Source organism: Plasmodium gonderi (genome assembly GCF_002157705.1).
Source record: "Plasmodium gonderi DNA, contig: Chr08, whole genome shotgun sequence".
Lineage (NCBI taxonomy): Eukaryota > Apicomplexa > Aconoidasida > Haemosporida > Plasmodiidae > Plasmodium > Plasmodium gonderi.
Genome location: NW_021628933.1, coordinates 352237 through 370038, shown reverse-complemented (window position 1 = coordinate 370038; position 17802 = coordinate 352237). Strand labels below are relative to the sequence as shown.

The following is a 17802-nucleotide window of genomic DNA, read 5'->3' as shown; positions in this document are numbered from 1 at the left end:
TTTAAGATAAATTTTGTGAAGTTCATGTACGAAACAAATTTGTGCATAGAAGTAGCACCCTCTATTGAAATTCCATGAAAAAGATTATAGAGGGGGAAGCTGTGCTTCTAATGAAAACACGTGTGTATATGTACTGGGCACTTCTGCTGTAAGATTATTAATGTTTGTGATATGAAGAAAAGAGGTATGCACTTAAATTGCTCATATTATTTCCCTCCTCATTTTATGTATAACTCTAATTATGTTTATAATAATGTACCATCTTCTCGGAGAATTAAATTTTAAACTTAGCAATATTAAAACATAAAGATAGGAAAAACTACAGTATGTGATTCTACTTAGCTTGATACAATTTAGGAATTCTTGGGCGGTAACTTCACCTTACCTCCGAGAAACTGTTGGACTCGAGTGCTCAAAATTTTTGCGTGGTTATCATCTATTAGCATCAATTGTCCTTCTGTAAATGTAACCAGGTGAGGTACATACGTTAAGGGAGTACATATAGATGCACATTTTTATGATTAAATGTAAGTGTTTATAGATTTGTTCACCTGTGTATATTTTTATGTATCAAATTAACCAAATAAGAATATAACGTAGAAAGTGCTCGGAAATATATACATATATATATATATATATACACTTAACGTGAAAAAGTGTTTATATCAAATTTGTACTAACTTGGCAAGAAGAAGTATAGCACAGCCAGAACCGTGTCAGGGTTAAACAAATCCTGCGAAAGAAAAAACAATTCAAAAGAGGAATTTTTGTTAATAACAAAGGAATTGTAAAAACAATTTCGATCGCAATAATGTTGATGATAGTAGTGAAAATTTTTATATTTTATATTCCTAGACACAAGCAGGGACATCGGAATGTTTTGCGCAATTGTCGAAGTTCGAAGATAGCAATTATTGTGTTTTTATGTAAATTGCTTAACCACGTCATTTTTGGAATTTTTTCTCTTTTCCATATCGTGATGTTCCCTCATGACATTTATAAATGTATGCAGGAAATAATCGGCCTGAAGGAGAAATATTTTTGTAAAATATTCTTATATTACTTAAAAAGGGAATTTATATTTGTGTGTCTTTTTATTTTCTAACCAGGTGAATATTTTCATGAGCATAGAGAACTAAGGTGTAGCAAATTCTGTTAAATGTTAAAGGGGAAAGTGAAAAAAAAAAAAAAAATAAAACCATTTAGTTTAAAGTTGTAGAAAAACTTCCCTTCAAATGATAAATAATTGAGATGCAATTAGTACTTGTTTAAAACTTTCCACAGAATATTTATCTTATTTTTGAAAAGGGATGAATCAACAATTCTGAAGAATCCCTCATTATCTATTTTTACTTCATTATTAACATTCCTACAGTGCCGAAAAAGTGTCAATACATGAGCAAGCCATATAACATCCATGTAGATGTTGTTACAATTTAAAGTACATAAATATACACGTTTATTTATTTTTCCTTATTTTTATTTTTTGTTTGTTTGATTTTTTTTTTTTTTTTTTTTTTTTTTTCTCTCTTTTTATATCCTCTACTTTGAGAGAAAAGAACCAAGTAAATCCAAATACTTTTCCCTTTGACTTTTGTTGGTATTATCAGATTTGGCTTTACCATCTTCATAATAATTTATTTCATCAATGACCCTCGCAACAATAGTCTAAAAAAAAAAAAAATTATGTGTACACAAAGTAGGCAAGTCGTTATATATATATATATATACACAGAGTTGTAACTCTATTTTTCTTTTTCCAAATTGTGTACATCTGTTTTTCAGTTTTATACCCTTTGTCTTATGCAGTCATCCTCGTCATTATTCTCCATACTATAATACGAACTAAAATAAAATTTCTCAGCACATTCGGAAGAATGAATTATTATCCCATACACCATTTTTTACTTATAAAAGATGGGAAAAAAAAAAAAAAAAAGTTCCTCAGTATGGTGTAACAGAAACTAACATTTGGCAAATGAGTGTAGGACTAAGTGCCTTTTAGTAAAAACTTTTAATTAGAATAAAATACAAAAAGTTGGTATTCGATTTAAGGTACCACATGGAATTTACATGCACGAAAAGAAGCAAAAAAAAAAAAAAAACACACATGGCTACATATATTCATATATATATTTGTGATCCTTGGGATGTTCCTATTTAACAAACTACACAAAAATGCATCCCCGCTATGGCATTTTCTTCTTTTTTATTTTCCTATTTTTTTCCTATTTTGCTAAACGATAAGATTATTACAAATTACCCAAGTGTCATTTTATAAACAGTGCCTACTTCACGAGGAATTATTCCCATTTCTTCGTTTTAGTTCCGCATGTGTTATATACACAATTTTGTTTGTATTAACATATCAGTACACATGTTAATATGCATAGAGTTTTTTTGATCCACTTACCCTCACTTGTTGATACCAATTAGGGGGACGTGTAAAAATACACGACATTATATGGGAAGGATATTTTCTTTCTTTTGTGAAAATATAAAAATTCAACTGTTTTTATTCAATTTTGTGTCATTAGCTACCCAAAGGAAAGAATTGAAGAAATGAAGTTTTACATTCGCCCATATACATATCTGAGTTTAGTGTATTGGTTACTCCTACAAAAATAGAAGAGATATTTTTCACATATTAGATTTTACAGTATGACATTATAATATATGATTGATATGTTTTGTAAGCATAAAATTAAAATTTATAAAAGTTGATACTAAGTGAGTGGAACTTTTATACCCTTAAGATAAGCTTCTTCTTACTCGATGTAATTCAAAGGGGGAAAAAAAAAAAAAAAAAGTGTTTCGAAAAAAAGGGAAAAGTCACATAAGTACATGTGTAACCAGAGAAAATATATGATGTGTATGCACAACTGGGTATGTATACATGTATTGACCTGAATTGTCACTTCCGATGAATACCTTATTGTTTAAAGCCAAAAAGGAACAACTTTTTATGCACTGGTGTAATCCTCAGAAAACGGTTTTAGAATTTTTTTACAAGAGAAGGAATACCTTTAGGGATACCATTACAACAGGGAACATACGAACACACACGCGAACAAACATAGAGGAAAATATAGGAAAATATATAAAAACCAAAACACACACACATACGTAGGCTTGTGAAAACTGAAGGGAGGGACTGCTATATATTATGACCATTAAAGGATTTGTCCAATTTGTAAATAAGAAAATTCCGAATACCATCAAAAGAATAGATGATATAAAAAGTTTCACGGGGAAAAAATTCATAATTGATGGGACCTTTTTCATATATAAGTTTATGTACGTTGCTTGGAAACATATAATTAATGACAGAAATCGTGAACGAAAATATAAAGCTAATGAATTGACAACACATATACTAGTAAGGCAATATATTATTAAAAAAAGTATAGAATTATTGAAAAGTCAGTATGAATATTTTAAATCATTAAAAATTAACACACTTTATATTATTGAAGACATTGGGGCTAGGTATGAATTACAACCACTGGATTATAAATGTAAGAAACATGTATGGAAAGAAAGAGATTCTCTGAGGAAAAAAAAAAATCTCTTTGACATTTTAAACATAGATATGTCCAGAGGTGGAGGTGGGAAAAATGGAGAGTCCCTGAGTGACACTATTGTTGGAAATTCTCACAAAAATGGTGGAGACACAATACAAAATACTAACACTGGTACGAACGGAGGCATGAACAGCAGCACAAGCAGTAATAAACCATTTTGTGAGCGTAAGAGCAGTCTCAGCAGTATGTGCGAAAGTAAGAACTCGAAAAAATGCAAAATGGAAATTATTGTTGATGAAGATGGTATTCACGATATATTTAAAAAAAATATTTTTATAAAAATTAATTCTAAAACAGCGAATGATATTTATAATTATTTGTCCATAGAGAAAATACCAATTTTTATAACAAAAAATGATGCAGAAAAAGAATGTGCAATTCAATGTTCTCATGAAAAGGATATTGTCGTGTCCGATGACACTGATGCTTTGGCATTTGGAGCCCCTAATTTAATACGTTTTATAATGAATAAAAAAAAAAGACATATAATTAACAAAGATGAGCTTCTTAACGAATTAAATATAAATTATGAACAGTTCATAGATTTTTGTATATTATCTGGCTGTGATTATAGCGCTAAAATACCAGGCATTGGCCCTGTGAAAGCGCACGAAATTATTAAAAAATACAAAACTATAGAAACATTTTTAAAGTCTAATACTTTTAACAAATATAAAAATTCCAAATTGTTCAATCAGAAACTAAATGGAATATCCATGTCATTTAACGATTACATTCTTAACGAGTTTACGTATGAACAGGCAAGGAAGGTCTTTTTTAATTCCTACTGAGTTTTCTCGTGCATTTTTTCGTTGATTTGTTTTTTTTTTTTTTCACAATAATGCTATTTTTTTCATTTTTTTATTTTAAAAAAAAATAACATTTAAACATACAGGAGTTATAAATACTACGCTACAAAAAGTTTTAAAAATTTTTCATATTATCACTACGCTACTTTCATTTTTAAGATGTTTCAACAGAATACACATTGCCCCTTTTTTCTCTCATCATATTTTTTATTCTGTTTTTTCTGGTATATATCGATAGACAGTGCATTAAACAAATTTCAATGTTTATCTGTTCTTGTTCTGTATAATGGGGATTGTTTGCTTCATTATTTTTTTTTTGTATACTTTGGAAGGAAAAAGTTTATGATGAAAAAGATCTAACTCATTGGGGTGTAAAGCAGAAGTGATATATATGCTTATATAATTCAATGTGTCTGTGTCTCTACTACAGGTGAACAATTTTACATGAAGAAAATTGCAGAATTGTTAACTTTTTCTAATTGGGTGATGATATGCTTTTTTGGGCATTGTCCTCACTTATAATGTTGGACCGATTGAAAATATTTCCGATCACTTTTTTTTTTTCCCCTTCCGTCCCTCTCATTTTTTCCAAATTGTTGTAATAACTCAATTATATGCATTTACTTTTTTTGTTCTTATCTAGGGCCCTTTTTCACGTTGTATACTCCATGTGTAAATTTATAAAAAAACATGGCCATACTGAGGATATACTTTTATACTCTACTGATTAACACAAGAAATGAATAAAAATTTTTATTATTTCTTTTTAAAACTGATTAATTATGAATTATTCGTAATCTTCAAATGATAAAAAAAATTGTTACTATGGAGGAAATTTCTAACCGTTTTTCAAATTTCAGAGATATCATGGACAATACAAATATTTATAAATAGGTATTTCTTTTATTCACTAAATGAGAAATGTGGTTATAATTTTATAAGTTTAAGGATTCCATTGGGAAATGCAATGTGTGCATATACCAAACACATGGGCACTGCACGTGTAGAGGCGAGGGGGATATATATATCAAAATGAAATGAGAAAAACGGAAAGAAAAAAAAAATGTGGACAAATATATAGAGTTAAAAAATAAAGGAAACATCAAATGATACGGTTGGAACAACAGGTTCGAACGAAAAATAGTAAGTCTTGTTTTGTTATATTTAAAAAAAAAAAAAAAAAAAAAAATGCACAAGCAGACATCCGCACGGCATAATAGACTATAACATATATGTACGTATATATTCTTCTTCATAATTATTTATATACAGTATTTTCATGCATGTTTTTATAAGGAATGTAAATATTTAAGAATGTGAATTTTCACCAATTTGGCGAGAATTTAAAAATATGTGTATAACTTTTATGGTCAGGTGTGATTTAAAAAAAAGCATAAGCACAAGGGGCTAAACAAGAACGGGTAAGCACAAAAAAGTTAAAATTTAAAATTAAAATAAATTACATAAATGAAATAAATAAATAAATATAATAAATATAATAAATATAATAAATATAATAAATAAATGTGTAAAAAAAAAAAAAACATGTAAACAGACGGGTGAGCTACAAAAGGAGCAGACGTGGTGGCGAAAAAGAAATCATATTCGAATTTGAACACTCTTTTAAATCTCCATTTAATGATGCGGACAAATCAACTATTAAGGCAGGAATTACAATACCAGTCATTTTCCATATCGGGGGGATTGTCAATTGAATACTTGCAGCAAATCCAGTGAAACCATCTTTCACATTTATCACAACCAATCCAATTTAAACCATCAGCCGGTGAACCATCACTTAATTCTTCATAAAAAGATTTACATACTGGACAATAAATTTGTTCTTCCTTTATTTCTTCATTATTTTTTACATTTGATTTTTCTTCATTTATTTCATGTCCATTAATTTTTACATGCTCATTAATTTTAGCAGGTTCATTAATTTTAGCAGGTTCATTAATTTTAGCAGGTTCAATAATTTTTGCATGCTCATTAATTTTTACAGGTTCATTAATTTTTGCATGCTCATTAATTTTTGCATGTTTGTTTTTCATATTTTGTTCTTTTTCTACATAACGTTTATCCTTTCTTATGATTAACTCGTCCAAATGGTTTATTGTTGTATTCATATCAGCATCAATGTTATTCGGTTCATTTATGCTCTTCTTGCGGACACTGGTTAAAGGTATGGGATTTACCAATTCATGGGGAATGTTTAACAAACTATTCATGTTAGAATCATCCAAATCATCTGTATTCTGTGCGTTTTTATTTTTTCGATGTTTTCTTCTTTTTCTTCCATCCGATTTTGCGTTCACTTCTACGTTCACACCCGATTGCTGACAAATATTGGAATCATTCAAGATGTTTCTTCTTATCACTTCATCATTCTGTTGGAGAAGGTATTTTTTTCTTTTTCGTTCAAGATAATTATGCTTATCAATTTTATCTGACCATACATTGGGATTGGGGTTAGCTGCAGTATGTGCCATGTTTTTACCCATGCTTTCCACATTTCTAATATCATCGTACTTGGCATTAAAATATGGGTACATCATGTTATTAGGAATCATGTTCGCACCATTATAATATGATGGAGTTATCATCATGTTTTGATTTTCGGGAACATTTCTCATTTGGTGAATAAAACTATTGTTGACTATGTTGTTAATTTGAGGATATCCCCTTGAATTAAAAAAGGATACATTTTGAAAAGATCGAAGTTCTTCTGTTTCATTTTCTGACAACAGAGATACTGCACTTTCTGTAACATTATCATCAATAAATAATATATCATTCTTATATTTTGACTTATTATTTGATATGGCAAAAGGATTTTGTACACAATCTGAGTCTACACTTAATGCAGTACTTCTATCATGTATTAACATATTATCTATTGCATCTTTTTTCCCCATAATTAATTGTGCAATATTATTTTTTGTATTTCGTGGATCTTCTCCATCCATACTTTTCGGTGTATATGATGCAGTCTTTGAATGCTGTTCAATTAGAAATCTCAAATCTTTGTGAATAAACGTGTCATCATTAATTCCTTGATTCGTTGTACTGTCATCATTGTTGTAAATATTTCCTGTCAAATTATCATCATTCAATTCATTTCTTATGCTACTTTTTTTTTTATGACTTCTTCTAATATCATTCGATGACATATTGGCAGCACTTTTCCTCATAATATTGAGTTGTGTTTTTTCAAAAATTGCGTTAATACATGGGTTTTCTTCTATTTTTATAGGTTTCATTAAATAGTTTACACAATTTTTATTTAAATTATTGAAAATATAAGTACCCATTAGAAAATTATATAAATGGTTGAAGGGATAATTTAAAAAGTTCTCAAAGAAAAATAATTTATTTGTGTTTATAAAATTGATTAAAGTATTTTTTTTAAAACATTGAAAGGTGTGTTTAAAACAGTATGCTTTTTTAGGGTTATAAATATCAACTCGACCAAAAAAATTATCCATTTTACATCCTAACAAAATTCCACATGATATATGGAATGACACATCACAATCTGTATTACTACATGTGATAACTATCCCGTGTTTGATTCTACAATAACTGCAAACCTTTTTAATTCCCCCTGTTTTCATTTCATGAATGTTCATTTTTTTAGAATACGCTGTATTTACATATTCCTGGCATTTGGGATGCATAAAAAATAATTCCTTTTTTGCCTTATCTTCAAAACAATTTAAAAATCCATCTAATCTTGGGCAGTATGTACAGAAAGCTATTTTTTTTTTAACCTGAAAATATTGACATCTTGGACATACAAATTCGGATTCATTATTGTTCTTTTTAGTGGTCTCCTTTACTATGTTGGATTCGTCCTTATCCTCTTCTTCCTCCTCTTTCATTTTATTCGTACGATTATTTTTCGACAGACAACTGTAATCAAGATGTTTATTATTTTTACTTTCCATTTTTTCAATCTCTTCTGCATTCTTCATTGTGTCCTCTCTTATGCTATTTCCTGCATTTTCGACAATCTTATCACAATTCACATTTTTCTTTGTATCCATAACAGATGCAATAACAGTGTTAGAATCATCATTAAAATAGTTATTTTGGTTCCCATCGGGCGAAGTAACATCACATTTATCCGTTTTGATCGAATCATTTAAGTTTTTCTGTTTGTTACAAATATTTGTATGATCATCATGCATTTTATTTTCATTATTTGCATTAGCTTTTGTCGAACTTTGATTATTTGTTGTGAGTTCGGTTTGAAGTTTGTGCTTATTTTTACAGGGCCTTCCAATTTTATTAGTTCCAGGTGGATTTCTAATTCGTACGCTCTTTTTAACAACTACCTGATTGTCCGGTTTATATTTTGAACGATCGTTAAGGTAATTTTTCATGATATCAATGTTCATTCTGTGGCAACAGAAGCAGCATATGAACACATTACACAAAAAGCACTTTTTTAATACGCTTAGAGATCCTAATCTCCTTTCTTTTTTATTTTCAAATTGTTCTCTCAAGTTGGAACCATAAGAGGGGTTATTATTATTGGCATTCCTACGCGTGTTGCCACTCTCGTTGATACTGTTACTGTAGCTATTGTTGTTTTCTAAAATGTATATGTCACTTTTACCTCTATGCGTTCTTTCCTCCTTCTCCCTAGGAATATAATTAGATCTGGATAAGCACACGCTGCATAACATTAAATTTTTGTTATTCAGCAAAGAAAGATATTGGATGAAAAAGGAAAAAAAAGTATCATCATTTGGAAATTTTGTGATGCTGATGTGATATTTCTCCAGTATAAGTTCTGATAATTTCCTTAACTGAAAATCATTAAAATGGGGATACAATAATAAAATGTTTTCGAAGTTTTTTAATTTCTTATATTTATCACTCAGGATAACATTGTTTAATTCTTGTAAATCTTTCTGCAAGTACAAGAAATCATGGGTTAATAATTTTAGAAGTGAATCTTCATCCAACAGATTTTCATTATATATATTTTTAAAGCTGCTTATACTTATTATGTTATTGCATTTTGTACTGCTAATTTTGTTTATGGCTTCAATATCGAATATATCAATGTATGCCTTCTTGGATCTACTTTTCTCCTCCAGTTCCAAGAACATCTTCCCTTGTTCTTCATCCCCGTTAACTGTATTTGTATCAGTTCCTTCATCCCTAGTAGTCTCTTCAGTATCATCATTACTTGCCACGAGTACACCTTCATGATTAGTCTTATTCTCATACGAGGTCACAACATCAGTTTCCTGGTCTTTCCTATGCATTAATGATGCCTTCTTTTTCAATTTGTTTAAATCTGACATGTTAATGAGAGAAATATCGTTTCGTTCTTTTGACAAATGTTGATCAAATGCTTGATACAAATCATTAAAATCATCAATAATTCCTAAATTGGATTGCATATTTTTACTATACTTATCATAATTAAAATAAACAAATTTTTCAAAAATGGAAAGAGAAGATAAGGATAACAAATTAAATAATTTCATGTCGCTAATTTTTAAATATGATTGTAAAATATATGCATCAAAAACTTTGGACATATTTACTTTATCTTCTAATTTATTTTTATTAAATTCTTTTTCTCTAAGAATTTGATATTTTCTTAAAATCTCTGTTGGTGCTTTTCTCTGGGAATGATTGGAACAGAACAAAACTAATTTGTTTGATTCGTTCACTTCAATAAGATACTTATTTGAAGATGTTGCACAGGATATGTGATAATACTTATAACAATCCGCAATGTTACACTTGATTATTCCTGTATTACTTGTTCGTAAGCATAAGGAACATTTATATTTCGATTTGTCCCTATGATTGATTTCAATTTTGTCGTTAACGACACAATTACTTATTAATGCACAACGAATATGACACCACTGATTTTTTTTTTTTGTTCTTTTTATTGGCCCCCCTCCTAAATAAAAAGAATCAAATTCGCAAATACAGCATGTTGGTATTTTAAAAACAAATGAAAAATTCTTGCTATAATTATACTTCAGCAGTAGGTTATTTTCATCCACATATTTGTCAAAAAAAGGAAAATTCCGATTGATGAATTTAGAAAGGTCATTATTTGTTTCACTAAAGTATCTTTGTGCAATCGTAGCTTTTTCCTTATGGCTTATTTTTTTTCCAATATCGTTATTATCATCCTGATGAATAAATTCCATAAGTTTGGAGTAATGATTATTGTTTTCCAAATTTGAATGATTTGCATCAAAATCATTTTCACTCTTGACGTGATTACTGTGCATGGAACTATACATATTCAAGCTAGAACTAGTGTTACCTAAGATACCATTTGCTTGTCCCCAATTGCAATTGTTAGTAGCTGCTACATTATTTTCTTCATTCTTGGTATTATTCTTATTTTGCATGTTAAGTAGTTTAATTTTATTCAATTTCGTGCTTCCCAATGGCCTACCCCTTTTTCTGACTACCACATTAGTGTTACCATCAATGATATTGTTATTACTCCTACTAGTACTATTGACATTTCCTCCTCTTTGTGTTTTCAATTTATTTCTTCTTTTTAACTCTCTTTTGGATATTTTGCTATTACGTGAATTTCTATCTTTCCTATTTCTATCGCATTTTTCATCTTTTTCCTTTTCTTTCTCATTTTCTTTTAAATCATCAAAGTCACTTTCTTCCAAATTTTCATTGATAAAAAAGGGTTCTTGTCGAAACATTTTAAGGTGTTCTAACTTTATGGAGGAGGAGGGGTTAGGGCTCAACTCAGTTGTGTTTACCCCTTCACTCAATTCCATAAAATGACGACTTCCCTCTGTTCCACTAGGTGCAATCACCTTAGTCACTATAATACAATTGAAAAATATTTTATACTTGTACAAATGTGTATTTTTCATAATAATATTTTCAAAAAATTCATGTGCATTATTTATATCAAGGTTGTATTTTTCCTTATAAAGGTGAATATCCCTATCGATGTCGAATAAGAGCAAAATCGACTTGTATTTGTAAATGGCATTAATGGAATAATCATTATTATTTATTTTAATTTCTTCTGGTGGAGTGTATGCAGTTAATTCATTTTTTATATCATATGAAAATGCACTACTAAATTCATCACATGATTTAGCTAAATATTCCATATCTTTCTTTTTTCTTGGTCCACTTAAATGTCGGATAATTCTAAAAGCAGTAGAGTCATCCATAAACAAAATTTGGTTTCTTAAACAGGAACATAATGGACATATCCATTGTTCATCATCAGAATTTTTATCATTTTCTTCATCACACTTATTTTCAATGTTTCCATTTTGGACTTGATTATTTGTTTTACTCAACGACGTGTCAATTAAGCTGTTTTCCATAAATGGTACGGATACACTGTTTCTTAATACCTTTTCTGAAAGATTATTTTGCATATTATTTTCTCCTTTCTTACTTAGGATATCTTTAAGAGCAAATTCTTCCTCTCCTTCATTATTATTTAGGGTTTCCATTTTTTCTACTTTAACATTAGTTTGGGTTGCGTCACAGTTAAATATGTTCGCATGATTATCCGTTTCTTTACCTATGATAGCCTCTTCTTTTTTATCCTCTTCTTTTACACTTTTAGTGTATATTTCTCCATTATTATATGCTGAAAAATTAGTGTCAGAATGATCAGTTTTCATAATGTCCATTTTTATCTCTCTCTTAGCGAGAGAATGTTCCCCAATATCCGATTCAAAATACTGTGGTTGTATTCCTTCATTCAATGTGCCATTTTGTGTGGTCGTCTCATCATTATGCTTCATATGATTTTCCTTACTTTCATTGAGCTGTGTAGCACTAAAAAGACTAACAGGTGAATTGAAACTAACATAACAATCAGATAACAGGGATTTCATAATATTTAGATTTACTTTTTTGGCTCCATTTTTCTTACTCAAACTATTTTTAGTAGTACTGATTTCGTTATCTTTACTCGTAGGTTCTTCGGATTCATTTGGATCCGATTTCTGTGCACTTCTTTTAATAATACTATTATTTTTAACATTCCTCGAACCTGCACAAGATGAATGCATAGGGGTATAGCAACAATCACAAAAAATTATTGGATTATCTTCCCAATCTTCCCCCAAACTACAAATGCTGCATAAAGCTTTTTCTGTCCAACTATTTGGGAGCTGAGAACTGCTGCTAACTAATATTCTTAATTTTAATAAATCTACAATCTGCTTGGACAATGTGTATGTATGTTTTGTGTTTAACTTATTTTTTAAATATTCATTTATGTAAAAATTTATCATTTTATCCTCGATAGAATACCAATATTTGTATGGTTTCTTTTTTTCGTTCTTTATGTTATCTAATAGTTTGATCAAAATTTTCTTCTGTTCCTTTATGTTGTGTACATATCGAGAAAATAACACGCATATTTCTTTATTAATATTCTTCATATTTTTTACATTCTGCTCATTTTTGGAGCGAATTGTGGTACCACTTGACTCTCCTCCTCCTTTTGTGAATATATCTATGTCGTTTTTACTATCTCTCCTGCATTCTTTATACTCATTTTGATCTTTATCGCTATCGTGATTGCTATTTCTAATTGAAAATACAGAACTGACAATCTTCTGCACCTCACTAGATGGTGAATTATTACCCAAAATGTCAACTGCAACCATCTTTTCATTATTATTACTATTATTCTGTTTCAGTGATGATCCTGTAGAAGTAATACTTATCTTCATTCCGTCCATTCCTAAGGTGTTACTCCTTTTGATAAGCTTCTTCTTACGATTCTTTAATTTATTGAAATTTATACAATATGCACGTGCTTTGTTTGTAACAGAATTGCTATTATTATAGTTCACATTCAAAATGTTCTTTCGATATTTATCTAGGTTTATATTTGTTAATATGAATTCAAAGTATATATTCGATTTGTACTGATTTTTTTGTAAAGAAAAAATAGAATTATTAAATGGGACAGTGTAATTATTCGGAATTGAAAATCTAAATTTTTTTAAAAATTGAAATTTATAATATTTGTTTTTCTTTTTTAAAAATAATTTCTTCTTAACTATAGCTTTTCTCTGATTTTCTCGATAAACATTTTGTTTTTTCCTTTTACCATCTTCATTTCTGTTACTATTCTCAACAAAACGAGGATTATATTCTACAAAGTCTACCTTACCATTTTGAATCCTCGATTCTTCTGCATTTGCCAATGACTCTTGAGATAAATCATTCTCGCAAATGTTATGAGTGGGGGAACATTTTAATGATTCTTCCGTATTACTGCTAACCACGAACACTAATTTATCATCAATATTTTTGTTTAAAAGGTTGAATTTTCCTTGTTCTGTTTCTTCATTTTGAACGTTCTTCTCTTTATTTTCATTCGTTATGTCACCTGTTTGTGTGATTTCAGATGTAAGAAAATGTTCTTCCTTTATTTGACCATTATCCTCACTGTCCTCGTCCTTTAGATGTTCACATATGGATTGTTGATGCTCTTCTTCTCCTGCTTCGACTCCAATATGTTCTATCTGTGCCAATTCTGATTTGCTTGATTCTTCTTTTGCTTCACTGCTATCCACATTATTCACAAATGAATCATACTTATTTTCATTGTTCACCTTTTTTGACTCTGCATCCGTTAGCTCCAAACTGTATGATCTATTATCAATTTTGTAATTTTTTTTGTATAAATTTCCTAAACATTTATTGAACGCATCATGTTCTATTTTATCGGTATCAATTTCCTTTTCTTTAAGTAATATATCAGCATCTTTGATAATTTTTTTTTTTTTTTTCTTCTTTTTTTTCTTTTTTTTTTTTTTCATTTTTCCGTTACATTCATTACTTGTTGATAAACGTTTTTTTCTCTTTTTAATTCTCCTACATGATATTTTTTTATTTATATCTTTTATGTGAATATATTTCGATTTGGCATTTTTTAGCTTCAAATTTTTTACCTTATAAAGTAAATTACTATTTTTTTGCTTCTCCCAATATGGTAAAATATTGCCCAGGATAATAGGAAGAGAGGTATAATTCTTTAGTTCATCTAAAATGCTGTTATAACATTTTTCCTTTTTTTCCACGGACATTTGTGGGGATAATGTATTTCTCCTATCCGCAAAAGTTATTTCAGTTAACAATTTCGCTAGTGCTTCCTTTTCGTATAGATCCATTTCCTCTTTTTGTGATTTTTTCTCAGAATGTTCATAAGAATCACTCTTTTCCTTATCATACACCTTGCCATTAACGTTATCATTATCGGTATCCTTATCGATCCTATTGTCGTTGCTACTTGATTTTATGACCCCTCCCACTTTTCCTCCTTCTTTTCGTCCCTCTCCTGCTTGTGTTTTCTCATTAAAATTATAATTTTGCGGGATATATATAGAAATGTGGAGACCATTGGGAATTGGTTTGTTCTGAATATATGGGAGCTTTCCAACTCCATCGTACTTCTTATTCAAAAATGGATTAAAAAAGTTTGATTCATTTTTCTTATTTCTGCTAGGTCTACATGCTGTGTCTTTTTCCTCATGTAACCTGGAATCTTCATCATTTTCCTTATTTTTTTTGAGCTTCGTTTCAAATCCCTTTTTCGGGGACTGATTCTGATTTATAAACTTAAATAATTGATGATCATGTTTCTCGATTTGATTTTCATTTATATGCAACATCATCCTATTTTCATAATTCATCAAATCAGTTTGATTATAAAATCCTTTTCCGTATAATGGTTGGGGATGTGGCATGAACTGCTTATTGAAAGGCAAATCGTTTCTGTAATTTCCAATTCCATTATTTATTCCCAACTGATTATTTTGCAAAGGATAACTCTGAGTAGATAATTTGTTATTTCCAGTCTTGTCAAAAAAGAACATTCGATGATAATCATCATTCCCATGATTCATGTTATTATTCATGTGTAAATATTCCAAATTAGTAACACTTCTATTATTGTGTATGTCATCAATTATTGGAAAATTTTTCATATCATTTATGTTGTTACCGTTTCTATCAATACTATTAATAGGGTTGACGAACCTTTCATTGTTTGCACTTCTCCTATTGCTGATGTTTTTATTTTCCTTGTTTTGATTTTCAAGAAGTGCACTGGGTTCAGCACGTCTGTCAGATTCATAGATCATATTACGAGTCATCTCGGTAAGTGCACAGGGAAACATATTCATTTCTTCACTCATTTTACTATCGAAATAACTGTTCATGAATAGGAAATTATTGTTATTCATGAGCATATGTATATTCATACTCATGTTCATATTCATATTCATTCCCATATTATTCGTCTTATGAAATGAATTATTATTAACAAAGCAATTGTTAAAATGGGGATAATTATTTGGAGCATTTTCAAAATTTGGAAACTTATTTATATGGTTAAAATTTCCCATAGTTTCTAATTTTTCTAAATTGCTAACAGGGTTGCTCTTATTATTGTTGCTCTTATTACTGCTGTTGTTATTACTGTTGTTGTTATTACTGTTGTTGTTATTACTGTTGTTATCCCTGCTTTTCATCATGTCAGAATTGTTATTCTTGGCATTTTCATCCATTTGATTCATCATATTATAATTAACCGAATTGTTCTGATTCATGTTTTCAGACAATTCGTTATTATTAACAGAGATGAAATTATCTGTATGAAGTGGCTGGGCATCATTGGTTGGAAATTTTATTTTATTTACTTCATTTAATTTGGAATTCACAAAATTGTTTGAATCATTTTTACAGTTAGATGGGATATTCATCACATTACTACTACTGTATGTTGTTCCACTGGTAATTATTTTTGTATCATTATGATCCGCTTTATACTTTTCACTATTATCAGCATTTTTCTCTGTATTGATTTTATCATATTCGTTTATTTCGTTTAATGTACTAACTGTACTAATTTTTCCATTGTTAAATGAGGATACAATATTAGCATCAGGGGTCACATTGTTCAATGTAGATCCTATATTAACATCTCCAGATACTTTATCCAACTTAAATTCAAACATAGGATTCAGTTCTTTCGTGTTGCTTTTGTGTTGAATCTGACTCAACACGCTACCACTAATGTTAGTGTGATTATAATTGTCATCCCTATTATTATTGCTCTTACTATTACTGTGATTAATGTTGCTATTATTTTTCGCCATTTGACTAATGTTGTTATCTTGAATATTCACAAAGGGATTACTCGGGTTATCAAAATTCACATTCGTTCCTTTCATATTATGAATTGCTGGTACAAGTGTTGTAGCATTATTCATGTGATTCATATTGCTCAACTGTGTACCACCCATCATGTAATACGAATGTTCCATATTATATGGATTACCATTTCTAAAATTTGGTTGAACATCAAAAGTGTTACCATTTCCTGCAATGTAGGGAAGATGATCATGAACATGGTAATTCCTTGCTATGAAATTATCACCTCTCGGATTATTGGTTGGAATATAATTAACATTTTTTCCCATATAAAAAGGATAACCAGCTCTTTTATCATTTCTCAAATTTTGGTGATGTAATGTATTCAATAATAATTGATTTTTTGCCATTGGCATAAATTCAATTATACTTTTTCTATCATCACATGTTAATTCATTTTCATTATTATTTAATTTTTTATGTATATCGTTTGCATAAAATTTTTGGTTATAATCACTCCAAATTTCTTCCTTTTTTATTTCTTTTGTAAAATCCAAAAGGGGATTCAGAATTTTGCTATTTTCATCCTTTTTTTCATCCTGTACATTTTTAAAAATAAAATTTTTATTTTGTGATTGACATTCAGAAGTGTTGGATGTGTCATTATTTTTTTCTTTGGGATTTAATTTTATTTTTACTGAACTTGTATAACAATTAATATTTTGCAGAATTTTTTTATTAATTTTTTTGTTTTTAATTTTGTTACATATGTAATCAGTGCATTTAATATGATCTTCAAAAGCAGAAATTAATCTCTTGTCAAAATTTGAAAAGTATTGGTTATCGATATTAGTCCAAAACTGATGTTCATCTGCATTTTCGTTCTTTATATTTCCTTCCCTCACAATATTCAACACATCGTTGTTTCTCCTTCCATTAGTTCTTCCTCTATCCATCCTAAATGTGCATAACACTTAACACAATCAAACTTATATTCCTTTCTATGAACAAAATATATCACATGCGTGTTCATGTACTACTTGCGTTAGTTCTATAACACTCAAATGTACCATTTGCATAATGTCATATGTTCCTTTGAATATATCCGTACGTACGTACATACACATATGAGCGTGCATATATATATATGATCGCTATTCTATAGGCATGTGTGATGTGCTACACACCCTACCTAACAAACACATGTGTATGTATAAAACTAATTATTCTTCATACTACCATATCACGTG

At 29.3% G+C, this 17802-nt stretch overlaps 3 protein-coding genes across 3 annotated transcripts; 1 reads left to right on the top strand and 2 right to left on the bottom strand.

The window, feature by feature from the left end:
- Positions 1-353: 353 nt before the first annotated feature.
- On the bottom strand, positions 354-1901 carry PGO_080700 (hypothetical protein; the record flags this gene model as incomplete). The annotated part of the gene is made up of 7 exons (XM_028687294.1): positions 354-457; positions 682-733; positions 941-1024; positions 1107-1152; positions 1265-1369; positions 1547-1668; positions 1794-1901. The coding sequence occupies 7 exons, from the start codon at positions 1899-1901 to the stop codon at positions 354-356; spliced, it is 621 nt and encodes a 206-aa protein (XP_028543095.1).
- Positions 1902-3166: 1265 nt separating this feature from the next.
- PGO_080690 (endonuclease) lies at positions 3167-4375 on the top strand (the record flags this gene model as incomplete). The annotated part of the gene is made up of 1 exon (XM_028687293.1): positions 3167-4375. One exon carries the CDS (start codon positions 3167-3169, stop codon positions 4373-4375), a length of 1209 nt encoding a protein of 402 aa, XP_028543094.1.
- Positions 4376-6045: 1670 nt separating this feature from the next.
- PGO_080680 (hypothetical protein, conserved) lies at positions 6046-17508 on the bottom strand (the record flags this gene model as incomplete). Its single annotated transcript, XM_028687292.1, has 1 exon — positions 6046-17508. One exon carries the CDS (start codon positions 17506-17508, stop codon positions 6046-6048), a length of 11463 nt encoding a protein of 3820 aa, XP_028543093.1.
- Positions 17509-17802: the final 294 nt, after the last annotated feature.